A 20219-nucleotide genomic window follows, 5' to 3' on the forward strand; every position below is an offset into this window, starting at 1 on the left:
ATGATTCAGCCTGTAAATGCAGTCATTATGAAACAAAACCTTGCACAAACAAAGAGATTGTGTGTGTGTGTGTGTGTGTGTGTGTGTGTGTGTGTGTGTGTGTGTTTAGTCTGCTTACTCATACAAAGTGTTAATTACAGTGTGACACAGCATCAGATTACATCCTCAGTTTAGCAGCTAAAATTATAAAATACAAGTTGTGTGTGTGTGTGTGTGTGTGTTGGATTGTCTGAAAAACAACACTGAGCAAACATTAATCAGCCACTCCTGCAGTAAATCGAAATCAGTGATAAACTCTCTCTCTCTCTCTCTCTCTCTCTCTCTCTCTCTCTCTCTCTCTCTCTCTCTCTCACACACACACACACACACATTGGGCCAACATTAAATATTGACTTAATTGTTCAAGTTCAAACACACACAGGTCAGATGTACATATACCATTTTATGTGTGTGTGTGTGTGTGTGTGTGTGTGTGTGCGCGCGCGCACATCTTAACTGATCCCCAACACTGCCACCCACCTGAAAGATAGATAGATAGATAGATAGATAGATAGAGAGAGAGAGAGAGAGAGAGAGAGACAGACAGACAGACAGAGATGAAGAGGAGGGAGTGGTCATGTTCTGATTCTGTGGAATTTCCCTCCTTCCCTTAAGCTCCACCCCTCTGTCTATCATCTGGTTATAAAAGTGTACAGGTGAGAAGAGCTCAGGTAATACTGCACCTCACAAACACACTGAATTTAAACACACACACTCTCGTGCCACTGTGTAGCGGATTATACAGCACACACTCTGGACTCGGACACCTCAAACCTCCATCACACACCGAGCAGGTAACACACACACACACACACACACACACACACACACACACACACACACACACACACACACACACACACACAATGTGTTATACACTAAATACATATTTCTCTGTCTATGGTCTTGTGCTATTGCTGTAGTAACACTCACTTATTTCTAGTTATAATAATAATATTAATGATAATTATTATTATTAATCACTTTAATTGTTTTTGCTTTCATCATATTTTCAGATTGTGTTTATTACTTTCTCACTTTTATTCTTCATGTTCTTGTGAGTGTATTTATATAATCCCAGAATGTGTTATGCTAAACATGCATGCTAATGGATAATAGCATAATGTTAAATAATCTGAAATAGGAAATCCATTTTAGGAACCATTTGTACAACTCGACTACAACTTTTTAGGAACCCTTACATACTGGTTATGAATATGCATGCATTTGTGTGTGTGTGTGTGTGTGTGTGCAGGAGCGCAATGGCCTCCAGTGAACTGAGCAACATCCTGAATAACGCTAACGCGAACCTGTACCCAAGCGAACCGAGCCTGCACGCTGCCAGCTTTCCTACAATAAACCGCAGCACACCGTTTAATGACACACACTACTGCAACAACAACAGCAATACTGTACACAACACAGCGGGTAAGACACACACTGCTCATATATACACCACACACACTGCTCATACATCACACACACCGCTCATATATACACCACACACACCACTCATATATACACCACACACTCACCGCTCATATATACACCACACACACCGCTCATATATACACCACACACACCACTCATATATACACCACACACACCACTCATATATACACCACACACACCACTCATATATACACCACACACACCACTCATATATACACCACACGCACCACTCATATATACACCACACACACCGCTCATATATACACCACACACACCGCTCATATATACACCACAAACACCGCTCATATATACACCACACACACTGCTCATACATCACACACACCGCTCATATATACACCACACACACCACTCATATATACACCACACACTCACCGCTCATATATACACCACACACACCGCTCATATATACACCACACACACCACTCATATATACACCACACACACCACTCATATATACACCACACACACCACTCATATATACACCACACACACCACTCATATATACACCACACGCACCACTCATATATACACCACACACACCGCTCATATATACACCACACACACCGCTCATATATACACCACAAACACCGCTCATATATACACCACACACACTGCTCATACATCACACACACCGCTCATATATACACCACACACACTGCTCATACATCACACACACCACTCATATACATCACACACACTGCTCATATATACACCACACACACCGCTCATATATACACCACACACACTGCTCATATATACACCACACACACCACTCATATATACACCACACACACCACTCATATAATACACCACACACACCGCTCATACATCACACACACCACTCATATACATCACACACACTGCTCATATATACACCACACACACCGCTCATATATACACCACACACACTGCTCATATATACACCACACACACCGCTCATATATACACCACACACACCGCTCATATATACATCACACACACCGCTCATACATCACACACACCACTCATATACATCACACACACTGCTCATATATACACCACACACACCGCTCATATATACACCACACACACCACTCATATATACATCACACACACCACTCATATACATCACACACACCACTCATATATACACCACACACACCGCTCATATATACACCACAAACACCGCTCATATAATACACCACATACACCGCTCATACATCACACACACCACTCATATATACACCACACACACACCGCTCATATATACACCACACACACCGCTCATATATACACCACAAACACCGCTCATATAATACACCACATACACCGCTCATATATACACCACACACACCACTCATATACATCACACACACCGCTCATATATACACCACACACACCACTCATATACATCACACACACCGCTCATATATACACCACACACACCGCTCATATATACACCACACACACCGCTCATATATACACCACACACACACCGCTCATATACATCACACACACACCACTCATACATCACACACACCACTCATATATACACCACACACACCACTCATACATCACACACACCACTCATATATACACCACACACACCACTCATACATCACACACACCACTCATATATACACCACACACACCACTCATACATCACACACACCACTCATATATACACCACACACACCACTCATATACATCACACACACTGCTCATATACATCACACACCACTCATATACACCACACACACCGCTCATATATACATCACACACACCACTCATATATATCACACACACCACTCATATACATCACACACACCACTCATATACATCACACACACCACTCATATACATCACACACACCACTCATATACATCACACACACCACTCATATACATCACACACACTGCTCATATATATCACACACACCACTCATATACAGTACCAGTCAAAAGTTTCGATACATCTATTCATTCATAGGTTTTTCTGTATTTTGAAGATTTTCTACATTGTAGAATTGCGATCTGGCCTAGGGTTAGTGTGTCCACCTCTCCATCAGGAGATCATGAGTTCTGCCTGCAGTTGGGTCATACCAAAGAACATCATAAAAATGGTACCTACTGCCATCTGGTGAGGCCACAATACAGACATGAGTAGGGACAGAAACTCTCACAAACTGTGGTGGTTACCAGAGGAACCCCACCAACCCCCCACCCCCAGTTGTTTAATAGGTGAGAGGCCAAGAGCTTTAGAAATGGAGATCAGCGTCACCCGATGTACCTTTAGGGCTGGTTAGTACTGGGACAGGAGACTGCCTGGGAAGACCAGGTCCTGGCACAGGCAGGACTTTGACATTGACTACACTGTAGAACAAAACTGAAGACATCAAAATGATGAAATAACATCTGGAACATATCTGGAATTATGAGGTGAACAAAAGTGGAAAAAAACAAACAAAAAATATTTGATATTTTAGATTCTTCAAGTGTTTCCCTTAATGACTCTTTGTACACTCTTTGTCATTCTCTTAACCAACTTCATGAGGGAGTCACTTGGAATACTCTTCAATTAACGGCTGTATCTCGTCAAAAGGTCATTAGTGAACGAGTTTCTCACCTTCTTAAAGCATTTGAGATCAAACAGTAAACAGTAAATAATAATAAAAAGACAGTAAATAGTCAGATTCCACAACTGCAGTAATCCATATTATGTCAAGAACCGAACAACTAAGTAAAGAGAAACTACATCCATCATTACTTTAGAAGAAGAAGAAGAAACCTTTATTCATCACATGCACACTTCAAGCACAGTGAAATTCATCCTCTGCATTTAACCCATCTGAAGCAGTAAACACACGCACACACACACTCAGAGCAGTGGGCAGCCACACCAGAGCACCCGGGGAGCAGTCAGGGGTTTGGTACCTCACTCAAGGGCACCTCAGCCCAAGGCCGCCCCACGTCAACCTAACTGCATGTCTTTGGACTGTGGGGGAAACCGGAGCACCCGGAGGAAACCCACGCAGACACGGGGAGAACATGCAAACTCCACACAGAAACACTGTAAAATATAATAAGTTGACTTTACTTAAAAAAAATATGCAAAGTCGTTGCCTCAAAAAAAGTCATTTATGTTGATTTAGATAAATTAGATTGGGTTAACTTATTTTTTGTGAGTTTGCAGTACTCAAATTAACTTAGATTAGTTTGATTACATTAACTTATTTATTTTGAGTTTGCAGTACTCACATAAACTTATATTAATTTGATTACATTAACTTATTTATTGTGAGTTTGCAGTACTCATCTTATATAATTTTGATTACATTAACTTATTTATTTTAAGTTTACAGTACTCAAATCAATGGAATTCATGAATATTAAGTTAAATTTATGAAAAAAGATATCTGAAAGCCATTGATTTGAGTACTGTAAACTTAAAATAAATAAGTTAATGTAATCAAAATTATATAAGATGAGTACTGCAAACTCACAATAAATAAGTTAATGTAATCAAATTAATATAAGTTTATGTGAGTACTGCAAACTCAAAATAAATAAGTTAATGTAATCAAACTAATCTAAGTTAATTTGAGTACTGCAAACTCACAAAAAATAAGTTAACCCAATCTAATTTATCTAAATCAACATAAATGACTTTTTTTGAGGCAACGACTTTGCATATTTTTTTTAAGTAAAGTCAACTTATTATATTTTACAGTGAAGGCCCTCGCCGGCCACGGGGCTCGAACCCAGAACCTTCTTGCTTTAAGACAAGAAGTGACTTTTAATGAATAAAAATAAAGAAAAAAAAACACTGAATTAGATATCACACACATTGTATAGCGCATGCTCACTCAAAATAAATAATAAATTAATTAATAAATCATTTATTATAATGGCGGCACGGTGGTGTAGTGGTTAGCGCTGTTGCCTCACAGCAAGAAGGTCCTGGGTTCGAGCCCCGTGGCCGGCGAGGGCCTTTCTGTGTGGAGTTTGCATGTTCTCCCCGTGTCCGCATGGGTTTCCTCCGGGTGCTCCGGTTTCCCCCACAGTCCAAAGACATGCAGGTTAGGTTAACTGGTGACTCTAAATTGAGCTTAGGTGTGAATGTGAGTGTGAGTGGTTGTCTGTGTCTATGTGTCAGCCCTGTGATGACCTGGCGACTTGTCCAGGGTGAACCCCGCCTTTCACCCGTAGTCAGCTGGGATAGGATCCAGCTCGCCTGCGACCCTGTAGAACAGGATAAAGCGGCTAGAGATAATGAGATGAGATGAGATGTTTCAATTCATTAAAATAAAAAAAATTAAACAAAAGCGATTATTATTAGTATTTAATTATAATATGTGTAATAATGTTAATGTGTTATTCTTTTAATATGAGTAGTGTGTAGTGGGTGGTGTGTAGTGTAGTGGGTGGTGTGTATTATATAGTGGGTGGTGTGTATTGAGTAGTGTGTAGTGTGTATTGAGTAGTGGGTGGTGGGTGGTGTGTATTGTGTGGTGTGTATTGTGTAGTGTATGGTGTGTAGTGTGTAGTGGGTGGTGTGTATTGTGTAGTGTGTGGTGTGTATTGTGTATTGTGTGGTATGTATTGTGTATTGTGCGGTGTGTATTGTGTAGTGAGTGGTGTGTATTGTGTGATGTGTATTGTGTATTGTGTGGTGTGTATTGTGTAGTGGGTGGTGTGTATTGTGTAGTGTGTGGTATGTATTGTGTAGTGAGTGGTGTGTATTGTGTGATATGTATTGTGTATTGTGTGGTGTGTATTGTGTAGTGTGTGGTATGTATTGTGTATTGTGTGGTGTGTATTGTGTAGTGTGTGGTGTGTAGTGTGTAGTGGGTGGTATGTGGTGTGTATTGTGTGGTGTGTATTGTGTATTGTGTGGTATGTATTGTGTATTGTGTGGTGTGTATTGTGTAGTGAGTGGTGTGTATTGTGTGGTATGTATTGTGTATTGTGTGATGTGTATTGTGTATTGTGTGGTATGTATTGTGTGGTGTGTAGTGTGTAGTGTGTGGTGTGTAGTGTATAGTGGGTGGTATGTGGTGTGTATTGTGTAGTGAGTGGTGTGTATTGTGTGGTGTGTAGTGTGTGGTGTGTATTGTGCAGTGTGTATTGAGTAGTGTGTAGTGTGTTTTGAGTGGTGTGTGATGCGTGGTGTGTAGTGTGTATTGAGTGGTGTGTGGTGTGTATTGTGTAGTGTATATTGAGTAGTGTGTGGTGTGTATTGAGTGGTGTGTATTGTGTAGTATGTGGTGTGTATTGTTTGGCTGAACACAGTGACCTCAGACTGAGAAATAATTAACATGCAAAATGTTTCACATTCCTCCAGGAATGCAGTTCTCTTACACACACACACACACACACACACACACACACACACACACACACACACACACACACACACACTAATGTCATAGAGAGATAAGGTTGAAACAGAAGCTGCTTGTTTTCAGATCAAACAGTAAATCAGCTCTGAACACATCTGAAGTCTGAGATCACTCTCTCACCTGTGTTTACCTGAGAGAGACAGACAGACAGACAGACGGATGGATGGACAGACAGACAGCTAAGCTCATTCTCTGGTCCTCCAGTGCAGCTCAGTGTGTATTTTGTTTGTGACTGATGCACAGGAGCTCATCTGTGCAGGTGTTTGCAGAGTCTCACCTGTAGCCCCGCCCCTTCCTGCAGGTCCATGGCAGCAGGTGAACCCTCAGTTCTGGAGCAGGCGGAATGTTCTGGACTGGATTGACTTCCATATCGAGGAGAGTAAATACGACGCCACGCTGCTGAACCTGGACTGCTGTGACATGGACGGCTCAGTGCTGTGCTCGCTCAGCAGGGACGCCATGATGGCCACCTTCGGGCCGCAGCTCGGGGAGACGCTACACCAGAGCCTTGAGAACCTCAAACACAAACACAGTGAGGACCATGAGCACACACTGCACTCACACGTGTTTACAAGCATCACACACACTCACACACAATGCGGAACAATCACGCTGAGAATGACTCAAGAAGAGCCCGGAGAGCTTCAGGGTGAGGGGTGGGGTCAGGGTGAGGGGTGGGGTCAGGGTGAGGTTCATTGTCATGGGTGGACTCCCATTAGACTTGAGAGTGACTTTGAGTGAAAAACACTGACCGTGAGAATTCTACTTCCTGTTTCTGTCTCCAGTTGATGACATCACACAGAACTGCATGCTGAACGAGACCTATGAGCTGCTGAGCAACTTCCTGTTCGACCTCCCCCAATCACCGTTCAACAACGGTCCAACACTCGACAGCGTAATCATCCAGAACGGTCCCACAGGTGACACACACACACACACACACACACACACAGTGAATGACCTGATGGTTCTGTAATGAGCAGTACAGTCATGTAGTGTGTGTGTGTGTGTGTGTGTGTGTGTTCACTGTATAGGTAAGAAAGAGAGCGATTTCAGCTTCTATGAGTATAAAACACAGCTAACGCCGGGAAGTGACAACGGCTATGACTCGTACTCAGAGAGTCTGCAGAGCTCCATCACAGGTCAGAGATAATCCTCTAATAATCCTCTAATAATCCTCTAATAATCTTCTCCACACTGTTGGTTCTATCAACAAACATCTCACTCATCATTCTTATTATTCAGTGCTAATATGATGAAAGTGTGAGTTTTCTCCTGAGTAGAACTTTATCTCTGTCTCTCTGCAGGAAGTTTCTTGAACCCGAGTTCTCCGGAATCCGCTGGAAGTGATTCAGATCATGAATACACAGAGACGCACTACACCTACTCACCAAGTAAGCTTTAATTATGAACATTATTACATTAATAATAATAATAATAATAATGATGATGAAGTGTCTGGGGCGGCACGGTGGTGTAGTGGTTAGCGCTGTCGCCTCACAGCAAGAAGGTCCTGGGTTCGAGCCCCGGGGCCGGCGAGGGCCTTTCTGTGCGGAGTTTGCATGTTCTCCCCGTGTCCGCGTGGGTTTCCTCCGGGTGCTCCGGTTTCCCCCACAGTCCAAAGACATGCAGGTTAGGTTAACTGGAGACTCTAAATTGAGCGTAGGTGTGAATGTGAGTGTGAATGGTTGTCTGTGTCTATGTGTCAGCCCTGTGATGACCTGGCGACTTGTCCAGGGTGAACCCCGCCTTTCGCCCGTAGTCAGCTGGGATAGGATCCAGCTCGCCTGCGACCCTGTAGAACAGGATAAAGCGGCTACAGATAATGAGATGAGATGAGATGAAGTGTCTGGCGGGACGTTGGCTCTCAGTCATTCGTACAGAATTATGAAGTGATCAGTATGTAAGGAATAAAACACTGTGATGGGGATTGCTGTTGTGCTGTGATGGGGAAATAATCAACGACTCAGTTGGTGTGATGAAAAAGAGTTACACTGAAGTGCAATATTTTCCTTTAACAGCACATACCCAAGTGATTTATTCCTCTTTATTCCTTTTATACCACAGAAAATTATCAATAATTGCACGTTTTAACTTCTTAATGAATGTCAAAGTTTTTATCCATTTACAGTTACAGTTAATGTGAGAAAGTTAATTTTCATGTATATTATAGCAGCTAATAAACAGTCATATCCTCACTAGCCTGTCTCTTTTCTCTAAAAAAAAGAAAAAAAAAAACGCAGCTTGTTTTTTTTCTCGGCTTGTAGTGAGAAACTGTAAAGAAGCGTAAACTCCTGTAAGTCCTGCCACTGGAGACTCCTTCTAGAAATGTCACAGAAACACATTTCTCCTCACACAAAACTTCACCATGATAATGATTGTTTTTAATCTGTTTATTATCAGTGGAGCATCTGCTGTACACACCCCGAGCAGTTACTATAGAAACCGTAATGAATGAGTGTATTAACATAAATGTTATATTTGTCTTTTCTAGATGTGTGCATTTTCTTGATGTCATTTTTAATGAGTGTGTGTGTGATTTCTCTCAGAGAGCTTCATTAAACAGGAGCCTGTGGAGAAGAAGAGACGAGGTCGACCTCCTAAATTGAGCCGTGGCTCTGAGCACTTCGTCGAGAACAAAAAGAACAAACATGGTGAGTGAGCACCGGGTCATCGGGGCTTTGTTTACTAAGGAGTGCGCACTACAGGAGGATTAACTGACTTCCTGTTCTGACTCGTCAGCTCCACGCGGTACACACCTATGGGAATTCATCCGTGACATTCTGATCCACCCGGAGAAGAACCAGGGCCTGATGAAGTGGGAGGATCGCAGAGATGGTGTCTTTAAGTTCCTGAAGTCGGAGGCTGTGGCTCAGCTCTGGGGTCAGAAGAAGAAAAACAGCAGCATGACTTACGAGAAACTGAGCCGAGCTATGAGGTGAGACTCCGCCCTTAACTAAGTGCTCATAATTATCATCAATTATCGTCAATTCCTTCTCATTATCATGAAGTCACAAAAGGATATAAGATGGGTGTGAAATTAAATGTAATAACAGAATATTATCTATAAAATGTCTGCTTTTGAAATGAGAAGGCTAGCATACAACATGCTAATGCTTTAAACAATCTTAGCCATTTAACTGGTTACCATGTAGCTAAGTATTTTAACAGAGGTGTGAAATGAGAAATATCAGAAACATTAACATTTCCCTCAGAAGAGTTGATGGATTACTTGGAAAAGACGAAATTACATTGAACTTTTCATCCCTGAGTGTTGAATCTAAACACAGCTGTATTTCAACTTAGCATAATGGCTAACATAGCTAGCATGCTCCTCTATGTGCACTTTGCATCATCATCCTCCAGCCAATCAGAATGCAGAGAGGAATGTGCTCTCATCTGGATTGTGTCTTCTGCAGGTATTATTACAAGAGAGAAATCCTGGAGCGAGTGGACGGCCGGAGACTGGTCTACAAGTTCGGGAAGAACTCAAGCGGGTGGAAGTTGGAGGAGTTGGGAATGTGACGGGAACATGGAAGGTGTCACAAGTACAGACGTCATGAAGGACTTTACTGTAGAGGCATAGGGTCAGCGTGAAGGCTGGTTTTGTAGCTGAACTCCCTGCTCTGAGGGAGGAGCGTAACAGAGACGCTGTAAGCCTGTACTGGCTAAAGTAGGTTTTATGAACCGATAATAATGTCGTGTTGTAAATTGTGTTGCTTTTTATCTTCTGAAAAAAAAAGAAAATTTGACACTTTTGTCTAATGGGCATACGGGCGTGACTGTCACATGACCTCCTGTGGGTTACGGTGCGGCTTTTGATGAAGGTTATGGATTTTTTTTCTCTCCTGTGTTTCAGTGCTGTTTCAAACACACACTCGTCCACTTCCACTCTTTATTCTCACAAACGATCCAGAAAACATCAAGAACAACTGAGTTTTATTTTACTAAACCCTTCTGAAAACTCAAAACATTACAATCCAGAAGTAAAATCTGTCATGCTCTGGCTTGAAGGCTTCCATTCAGGAGCTTCTGGTTTCTTTTAAACACCATCAAAAGCCAGAAGGACCTTCTCTGTCATGAGCAGATGATGGAAATGAGGAACCATTTGGAAGTCCAGACCATTACAGTCCACCAGGAGCACATTAAATCCCATTAGGCAGCAGTCCACCCTCTGTATATCAGTGGAAATGGTTTGTTGTGAAGATATGGTGAGTGTTGTATAGAGGATGTTAGACAAAGTGCTCCAGGGTTCTTTAGGAACCAGCCTGAAACACAGGGAATGTAAATTTATATGTTTTGGAATGTTTTAACATCTTGCGTCTGCTGGAACATAAGTGTCAAAGGTTAATGTACGGTTTTTAAACTTATATCTAATTGTTGTTGTCGTCATTGTTGTTGTTGTTTAAATGTAGACCAAACTGAAGAGATAAAAACCTGAACGAATCTTTTAATTGCCACATGAAGTTTCTCCAGAGTATCATCATCACTTCACACGTATTATTATTATTATTATTATTATTATTATTATTATTATTATTATTATTATTATTATTACTGTGTTTCTTCTCTTTAATACAGCTTTAATACATAAATCAGGTGACAGTCAGGAAGAGTGTGTGAGTGTGTGTGGGGGGGGGCGGTGAGGGCTTGTTCTGTTCAGATGGTGTGTGTTTTAATCACACACGCTGTCTCCTAAATGAGACATATTTCTCAGATTTATGACACAGAAGAGACATTCACTACTGCGTATGACATATTGTTCATATTTTATATCGGAAATTTTTTTAAATAAAGTTGATGAAGTGAAAATCATCTGTTTGTGTGTTTACTGCGCACCACACCACGTCTTTAACGTAAATATTTAAATAATATTACAGACGAGACACACGGTTAATCATTTAATCAGGACAGAGCCTTTGCACTGTGGAAAAAAGTGAAAACTTTTCACTACAGTGAGTCATACAGGTGAGACTCAACCCACTCAGCCCTCCAGACCCAGTCTGCGCACCACAGACTCAACCGTGCAGTCAGCCTTGTGTGTAAAGTGTGCATGCGTCCTGTGGATAGAGGGATAGAGGGCTGATTGGCTGATGATCTGATTGGCTGATGCTGTTTTGAAGCGCCTCCTCTTCACAAAAGCCACATTTTTATTTTAGCAACTTTATTTTAAATGGTATAACGCATAGAGAAGAATCACCATAAGGTTGTGAGTTTAAATCCCAAAGGCTGACACAGAGCCCAGTGTTGTTCACTTCCTCACAGTTTTATATTAACACACTCCATTGAATACGTTATCATTTCTGTAGTAGCAGATCTTAAAAACTGTTGATACGGTGAAGTTCTCTGTCAGGAGAAATGTGTTTCTGTAACAGGTTTCTGGAAGGAGTCTCCAGTCTGAGTGCTGTGTAACAGTCAGAGGTGAAGCTGGACCTGTAAGATCTTTGATGTCTTCAGGACAGAGGAGTTTACACTTCTTTATAGTTTCTCAGGAACACAGTGGAACAAGCTGTGATTTATTTTTGTTTTATCAGTTTCAAGAGAGAGAATGAAGGTGTGAGGGAACAAGTGTTTATTGCTGCTATAACATCACTGAGACAGAAACTGACTGCAACAACATGAAATATAACTATAAATTGATTTAAAAAAGTATGATGTGTCATTCTTTAATAAATTGCTCCAAATGCACAAAATATCCCTTATTCAGAAAAAGGCAATATTCCGCCTAAGCTGTTTCCATGGTGACTGAAAATGAATATTCCACTAATATTCCTGTTTCCATGCAGCTGTTATACTCCGATTGTCTCACTGGTTTGTGTAAAACACACAGAGCTGACTGTAAACGGACAAGGGGCCGTGTGTCACAACCTGCTGTAAAAACCCCAGTGGAGATGCGTATTCCAAACACACTGTATCCACATCCAGAGAACGCGCCTCACACCTGAATAACATCAGAATATCCCACATGTATCAATTCAGAAGATACTGTTCACACGTCCTGTAACGTCGTATTCGGAATAACAGTAAAAGATTAGTGTTCATGTGAAAGTAGAGTGTGTGTGTGTGTGTGTGTGTGTGTGTGTGTGTGTGTGTGTGTGTGTGTGTGTGTGTGTGTGGTGCGGTGCTGTTATGGGAAAATAATCAACCTCAGGGCTGGAACAGTCACTCCATTTCATCTCTCAATTGATTTGGTGTATAATGGATGTTGTTGAGGGCAGCACGGTGGTGTAGTGGTTAGCGCTGTCGCCTCACAGCAAGAAGGTCCGGGTTCGAGCCCCGTGGCCGGCGAGGGCCTTTCTGTGTGGAGTTTGCATGTTCTCCCCGTGTCCGCGTGGGTTTCCTCCGGGTGCTCCGGTTTCCCCCACAGTCCAAAGACATGCAGGTTAGGTTAACTGGTGACTCTAAATTGAGCGTAGGTGTGAATGTGAGTGTGAATGGTTGTCTGTGTCTATGTGTCAGCCCTGTGATGACCTGGCGACTTGTCCAGGGTGAACCCCGCCTTTCCCCCGTAGTCAGCTGGGATAGGCTCCAGACCGCAACCCTGCACAGGATAAGTGGTTACGGGTAATGGATGGATGGATGTTGATAAATGTTTGGTTGCTGTGTGAATGAAGCTCCAGTGGCTCCATGTCTCAACTTGACGTCGACCACGACCTCGGCTCACCAGCTGCGGTAATTTAACACAAACCTTCATCAACACGGCACTGTCAGAGTTGTTAGCAATCCAAACTGTGGAGCTAGCGTTAGCTTTAACTGCGCATTAAACGTGTACCAGTTAGTCACAATCGATAGGTTTACTCTGCAGGCTGAGAGCCGAGTTTGTGCATCAGGTTTAATTCCTCGCCTGAGTCACTGCTGTTGTGTTCCACGGCGCTGTTTCGTGTTAAATATTAACCGCGTGCTCTGTAAGTATTGTGTAGTTCATCAGTGCTGCAGCAAACTGATTTTAACGTGAAGTGTGGAAATGTTAATTACATATGGAACGTTAAACAGACCAAAATAAACTCACAACATTTTTGATTGATTGATTTTGATTGATTTGATTGATTTTTGATTGATTACTTTATTCTGAACAATAAAGAAGATATAAAAATAAAATTTAAATAAAAATGCAATAATCAAAACATCGTCATAAACAAACAGAATAGCGTAGCCACAAGGCAGTAACATAACAATGTTCAGAAAGGATTAGGAAGAAGTAATAATTTATCCAGTCCTAACCCTCTATACCACCGCTAATCAAATGTCACTTTCCACCATAATAAACTATATATACAAAAGAAAACAAAAGCAATAAACAAAAAAGAAAACATACCAACATACCAAAACATACCGACATGGTATAATATCGACCAAATCGAATCATATATACAGATACTTATGTTATGCATATATACACACATACAATACATATATACAGTACATACATATACCTATAACTATACACTAAATACAAGAAGACCAGTCACAGACTTACTCTCAATTTCATCATCACCTATATAGTCTGCCTGTCCTCATTCTCATATATTTTTATTAACATGTTTTTATATAATTTTTTAAACAGTTTTATGTTGATGCTATTTTTGAGTTCATTTTCCAGACCATTCCACAATTTCACCCCACAGGCTGTTATGCACATACTTTTCAGAGTTGTTCTAACATTTACTCTCTTAAAATTCATCTCCCCTCTCAGGTTATACCCATCGTGCCTTTCCATAAACGTATTTTGTACCTCACCCGGAAGAAGGTTATGTCTTGCTTTATACATAATTTGTGCAGTCTTGTGTTTAACCAGATCCGTGAATTTCAGAGTGTGTGCTTTTACGAATAATGCGTTTGTATGCTCAAGATATCCCGTATTATTGACGATTCTTATTGCTCTTTTTTGTAATGTGGATAACAGCTGCAGGTTAGATTTGTAGCTATTACCCCGTATCTCCACACAGTAGCTCAGATATGGAAGTATGAGTGCATTATACAGAGTATGTAGTGATTTATAGTCCAGAATGTGTCTTGATTTCCCCAAAATTGCAGTAATCTTTGCTATTTTTGCTTTAACATGATTAATATGTGGTTTCCAGCAGACTTTATGATCAACAATCACACCCAGAAATTTTATTTCATAAACTCTTTCTATGGTTATGTTGTCAATTTTCAATTCAACTTTAGGGTTCGACTTATATTTTCCAAATAACATAATCTTTGTTTTACTCAAATTCAATGACAATTTGTTTACGTTAAACCACCTTTTTAATTCATTCATTTCGGTTGTGATTGTTTCCATAAGCTGCTGTGCATTGTCCCCGGCGCAAAAGATGTTTGTATCATCGGCAAATAAAATGCATTTCATTATACTTGATACATTACATACATCATTAATGTACAATATAAACAGTTTAGGACCTAAGACAGACCCTTGCGGTACTCCACATGTTATGGGCAAATAATCAGATGTGTGATCTCCAATTTTTACAAATTGTTGCCTGTTACTTAAGTAGCTCCTCACCCAGTCCAAACCAACCCCTCTGATACCATACCTCTCTCTTTTTTGAATAGAATGTCGTGATTTATTGTGTCAAATGCTTTCTTTAGATCTATGAAAATTCCCATAACATGTTTTTTATTGTCTATACCATTTGTGATTTTCTCAATAAGTTCCATTAATGCCAGGGTTGTTGATCTGTTTTTCCGGAATCCATATTGACTGTCAGCTAAAAGTTTATATTTTCCAATGAAGTTGTCTAGTTTTGGTCCCACATTTACATAGAATCTATTAAAACCATTTACCACTTCTTCCATATTATTTATTGATCTGTCATTCTCAATATAATGATCAGGGTAGCTTGTGTTTTTAGCTCTATTCCTAATAATACTATTCAGTACATTCCATAGCCCCTTCATATTATTTTTATTACTATCTAATAATTTATTATAATATTCCTTCTTACATGTCCTCATAATGCTGGTTAATTTATTCTTGTATTTTTTATATTTAATTTCTGCCTCCAAAGTTATTTTTTTTATGAATTGTCTATACAGCATGTTCTTTTTTTTACAGGCATTTTTTAATCCTTTGGTGATCCATGGACCATTTGCTTGTTTTTGTCCATCATTGTATTTCCTTACAGGACAGGTTTTATCATATAGTGTTTTAAAGATATTTAGGAATCCACTGTATGCTTTGTCAATATCTTCTTCCTCATATACGACTCTCCAGTTCTGTTTAAGTAATTCACTCTTAAGTATCCTTATGTTTTCTTCGGTTCTTATCTGTTTGTATTTCAGCTGATTCATATCCTTAGGTTTCCAGTAATTACAGTGATAGACAATAAATACAGGCAAATGGTCACTGATGTCATTATATAAAAGCCCACTTTCTGTATTATTTTCCATACTGTTTGTAAATATATTATCTATTAATGTGACACAATGAGAAGTAATTCTACTAGGTTTGGTGATTTTTGGGTATAAACCCATACTGTACATTGTATTTATGAAATCTTCTGTCATTTTATGCTTTTTTGGATTTAACAGATCAATATTATAATCCCACAGATAAACACAGTCTTCTGCACTGAGTTAGAAAACATGTTTTCCATCCAGTTTTCAAATATATCGATACTTGATGCTGGAGTTCTGTACAAACAGCTCACAATTATATTTTTTACTTTTTCCATACAAATTTCCACTGTGATACATTCCACCATATTATCATATTTTACAATATGACCATATTTTATTTGTTTATTTATTGTGAATTTGGACCACACACTGGAACAGTAAAATGCAGCAGGTGAGACATCTGGAATATTTTCACAGAATTATTGTTAGTGAATTCCTTCAGGATCATGTGTGTGAATTATGACAGAATTCTCTGTCTCACTCTTTCACTCACACGCTCACACACACACACACACACACACACACACACACACACACACACACACACACAAACAGAGATATTTGACACTGTAAGAGGACAAAGGCCATTCACGCCTGTGGTTGAGGCTCAGAGTGCACCGTACCTGTTCAGCAGGTGCTTTTGGCACAGTATCAGGATTGGCTTCAGGCACGTAGCTTACTGGAAACTCTGTTAGTGCTGCCAGTAAAGCAGAGCAGGAAGGGCGTGGCCGAGTGCTGTGATTGGCTGAGAGTGATATCAGCTTCTTGTGTTGTTGTCTCAAGATGGTAAACAAGTAACCAGGCCAGTTATTATTCCACTTCATGCTTTCACTTTCCCACCCGCACACTTCCAGCCTCAGAGCTTTGATCCATATCACACTCCATAACTCAAAGTTATCTGACAGAAAAAATCTTGACCTGCAGGTTCATTTAGCTTAACCGTAAACGAAGCCTCGTTTAACCCCGCTGTCTTTATCAACCTCATGCCTTCTGCAGACTTTAAAATCCTGCATCTGGATTTATTTTCTGCTCAGACCTGATTCTTATAAACTGCAGTGCTGGACACAGAGACCTGGGTTTCTGACAGCTCTGAGTTAGCAGTTAGCAGTCAATGCTAAGTGTGTTTGCAGCATCTTTTCTCAGTAATATGTCCAACAGTTCTGAGGGAAGCGCTGACATTCCTGACAGTCCTGTGTCGTTTACACTCTCGCTGTATCTCGCACAGCTGTGTATTAGTGAGCTAAATCATTAGCCTCAAACATGAGCTAGCTTTTGCACAGCATCCACATTTCCCAGTTGCCTAGCAACAGTGTTTTCTCAACATTAACCACATGAACAGTGAAGGAGTTGTATGTGAAGCTTTCTGCATCGAAACACAAAACTCATGATTTCCATTTAAACTCTCATCAGTATGATTGTGATCTCACAGTGTGACTTTCTCTCACTGTGGTATGGGTGTTGGTTTGATCCAGATGGAGCGTGAAGGTTTGAGTATTTCGGAAGCTGCTGATCTCCTGGGGTTTTCACACACAACAGTCTCTAGCGTTTACACAGAATGGTGCAGAAAACAAAAAACACTGAGTGAGTGAGTGAGTGAGTGAGTGAGTGACAGTTCTGTGGGTGGAAACAAACGCCTTGTTGATTAGAGAGGGTCAGAGATCAGAAAATTAGATTAGATTAAATTAGATATACTTTAATCAACCGACTGAAAACACTTTTTTGCTTTGCCAGTGTGCTGTGTAGAGGATGTGATGCATTGTCCATAATGTTTAACAATTTCTGTAACATTCTCCTCTCCACCACCAACTCTAGGGGTTCCAAAGTGGTCCCCAGCACAGAGCCTGCTTTTCCAATCAGCTTATTTAGTCTGTTAGAATCACTTGCCCTGATACTGCTACCCCAGCAGATGACAGCAAAGAAAATTGCACTTGCCACCACAGACTGATAAAAAATTTGTAGCAACTTAGTACACACGTTAAAAGACCTCAGTTTCCTCAAGAAATAGAGCCTGCTCTGACCCTTCTTGTAGACAGCTTCAGTGTTGCATTTCCAGTCCAATTTATTGTCAGTATGCACCCCCAGATATTTATAGTTCTCTACCACCTCTACCTCCTTGCCCAGAATGGTAATGGTGTTTGGCTTGGCCCTGTTTCTTCTAAAATCCACCACCATCTCTTTAGTCTTGGCCACGTTCAAGAGCAGGTGGTTGTTACCACACCACTCCACAAAACGGTCCACCATCTGCCGATACTCTGTTTCCTCTCCCCCCCGACACACCCCACTAATGCAGAATCATCTGAGAATTTCTGCAGATGACAAGACTCTGAGCTGTATTGAAAATGGACAGATTGGTTCAAGCTTTTTTGCCAGGAAGGCTATAATAACTCATATAATTACTCTTTACAACCGTGGTAAGCAGAAAAGCATCTCAGCATGCAACAGCAGAAGAACACATTGGGTTCCACTCCTGCAGCCAAGAACAGGGATCTTAGAATCAACAACAAGTTCCTATTAAAGTGGCCGGGGAGTGTATAAATGTAACAGTAAGTTCGTGATGTTGATCGTGGTTGAACTCCTCTATACAGATTTTCCTTGAGTCTGATCTGCATGTTCTGATGATGTTCTGATGGATTTGATCTGACACGCAGCGTGTGGTTTCACACCAACTCACCGACCACACGCTGAGAGTCCGGAGAAACACGATGGAACTCTGACATTTTCACTCATGTTGTTAATGTGATATAAACTGTCATGAAAACATTAGTGTTAAAGCAACAAGATTAAAGCTGAAGTATTTTCTTGAGTTCTCTCAGATTGATAAATACATCAGGTTCAGAAAAATTTCTGGAAGAGACACATGAAATACAGCACACGCAGGAATGAAAGCGTCACTGTGTCTCACTGAAACACACGACCTCAACACCTCAAATCACGAATACGAAACACAAAATAGTGACTTACTGTGTGTTTAAACAGGAGGTGCTGTGTGTGTGTGTGTGTTATCTGATGAACTGGAGCTGAACTGGTCCTCGTTTGACCCTCAGCGTTAATGAAGTCAAACAGGTTTAACACAAAGCTGTAGAAATTTATCCTCCATCAACACACACACACACACACACACACACACACACACACACACACACACACACACAAAGGTATGACCAGAACTGCAAATTTATCACACAGCATCAGATTACACACACACACACACATTGCGCAGTTTTCTTTGCAGTGCAGATTAAAATCTCTAATGTTTAATGTTGAGTGAAATTAGTGAGTGTAAACAGCAAAAATACACTTAAGTGTGTGTGTGTGTGTGTGTGTGTGTGTGTGTGTGTGTGTGTGTGTGTGTGTGCTAATAATCAGTGATACAGTATACTGCAGTATTCAGAACAGTTTATGATACACTCTTATAAATGTAGACGTGCTCTTTGGTTGTCCTTGTGGAGGAACGATGACATCAGCGGTTCATAAGCTTCAAACACAAACAACCTCAAACAGCCATGATGGAGTTTCAGATGAAGTCTTCATCCCTCGACATCAACGTTATTCCTGATTTACTGTTTATAATCTGTAAAGTCATCTCTGTGTAGTTTTGTGTGTGTTTTCAGGAACACAGCGGATCCACTCCGAGCCACTCGACAGAGTTAATGATGCAGCAGAGGGACGCAACCTCAGCGCACCAGCAGCATGAAAATATCACACACTCTCCATTCATTGTGTCATACAGCACGTGTCTCCAGAGTCAGAGTGATCTTTAACGTTCATTTCTCAAATAAAGGAATAAAACAGAAGAGGAGCCTCTCGTGATTGTAATTCTGGGGGAATGAACACAAGTTCGAGCTTCAACCCAATAGTAACAGTGTCTTCATCTCGGAGAGTGTTCCAACACAATTATCCAATCATCTGTCCAATCACATGTCCT

The 20219-nt window shown here is 40.7% G+C and overlaps 1 protein-coding gene across 1 annotated transcript; it reads left to right on the plus strand.

The window, feature by feature from the left end:
• The first annotated feature begins 704 nt into the window (after positions 1 to 704).
• elf3 (E74-like factor 3 (ets domain transcription factor, epithelial-specific)) lies at positions 705 to 11704 on the plus strand. Its single transcript, XM_060910763.1, has 9 exons — positions 705 to 833; positions 1295 to 1467; positions 7194 to 7424; positions 7678 to 7812; positions 7927 to 8034; positions 8200 to 8286; positions 9442 to 9546; positions 9635 to 9830; positions 10312 to 11704. Exons 2-9 carry the CDS (start codon positions 1302 to 1304, stop codon positions 10415 to 10417), a joined length of 1134 nt encoding a protein of 377 aa, XP_060766746.1. The 5' UTR covers positions 705 to 833; positions 1295 to 1301; the 3' UTR covers positions 10418 to 11704.
• Positions 11705 to 20219: the final 8515 nt, after the last annotated feature.

This window comes from Neoarius graeffei, chromosome 26, assembly GCF_027579695.1.
Source record: "Neoarius graeffei isolate fNeoGra1 chromosome 26, fNeoGra1.pri, whole genome shotgun sequence".
Lineage (NCBI taxonomy): Eukaryota > Metazoa > Chordata > Actinopteri > Siluriformes > Ariidae > Neoarius > Neoarius graeffei.

What these genes read in the sequence shown, in the direction of transcription:
- elf3 (XM_060910763.1), top strand. Translation starts at nt 1,302, where the DNA reads ATGGCCTCCAGTGAACTGAGCAACATCCTGAATAACGCTAACGCGAAC. An exon ending in TACTGTACACAACACAGCGG is followed by an intron (nt 1,468 to 7,193) that starts GTAAGACACACA and finishes CCCTTCCTGCAG; the next exon opens with GTCCATGGCAGCAGGTGAAC. An exon ending in GCACTACACCTACTCACCAA is followed by an intron (nt 8,287 to 9,441) that starts GTAAGCTTTAAT and finishes GATTTCTCTCAG; the next exon opens with AGAGCTTCATTAAACAGGAG.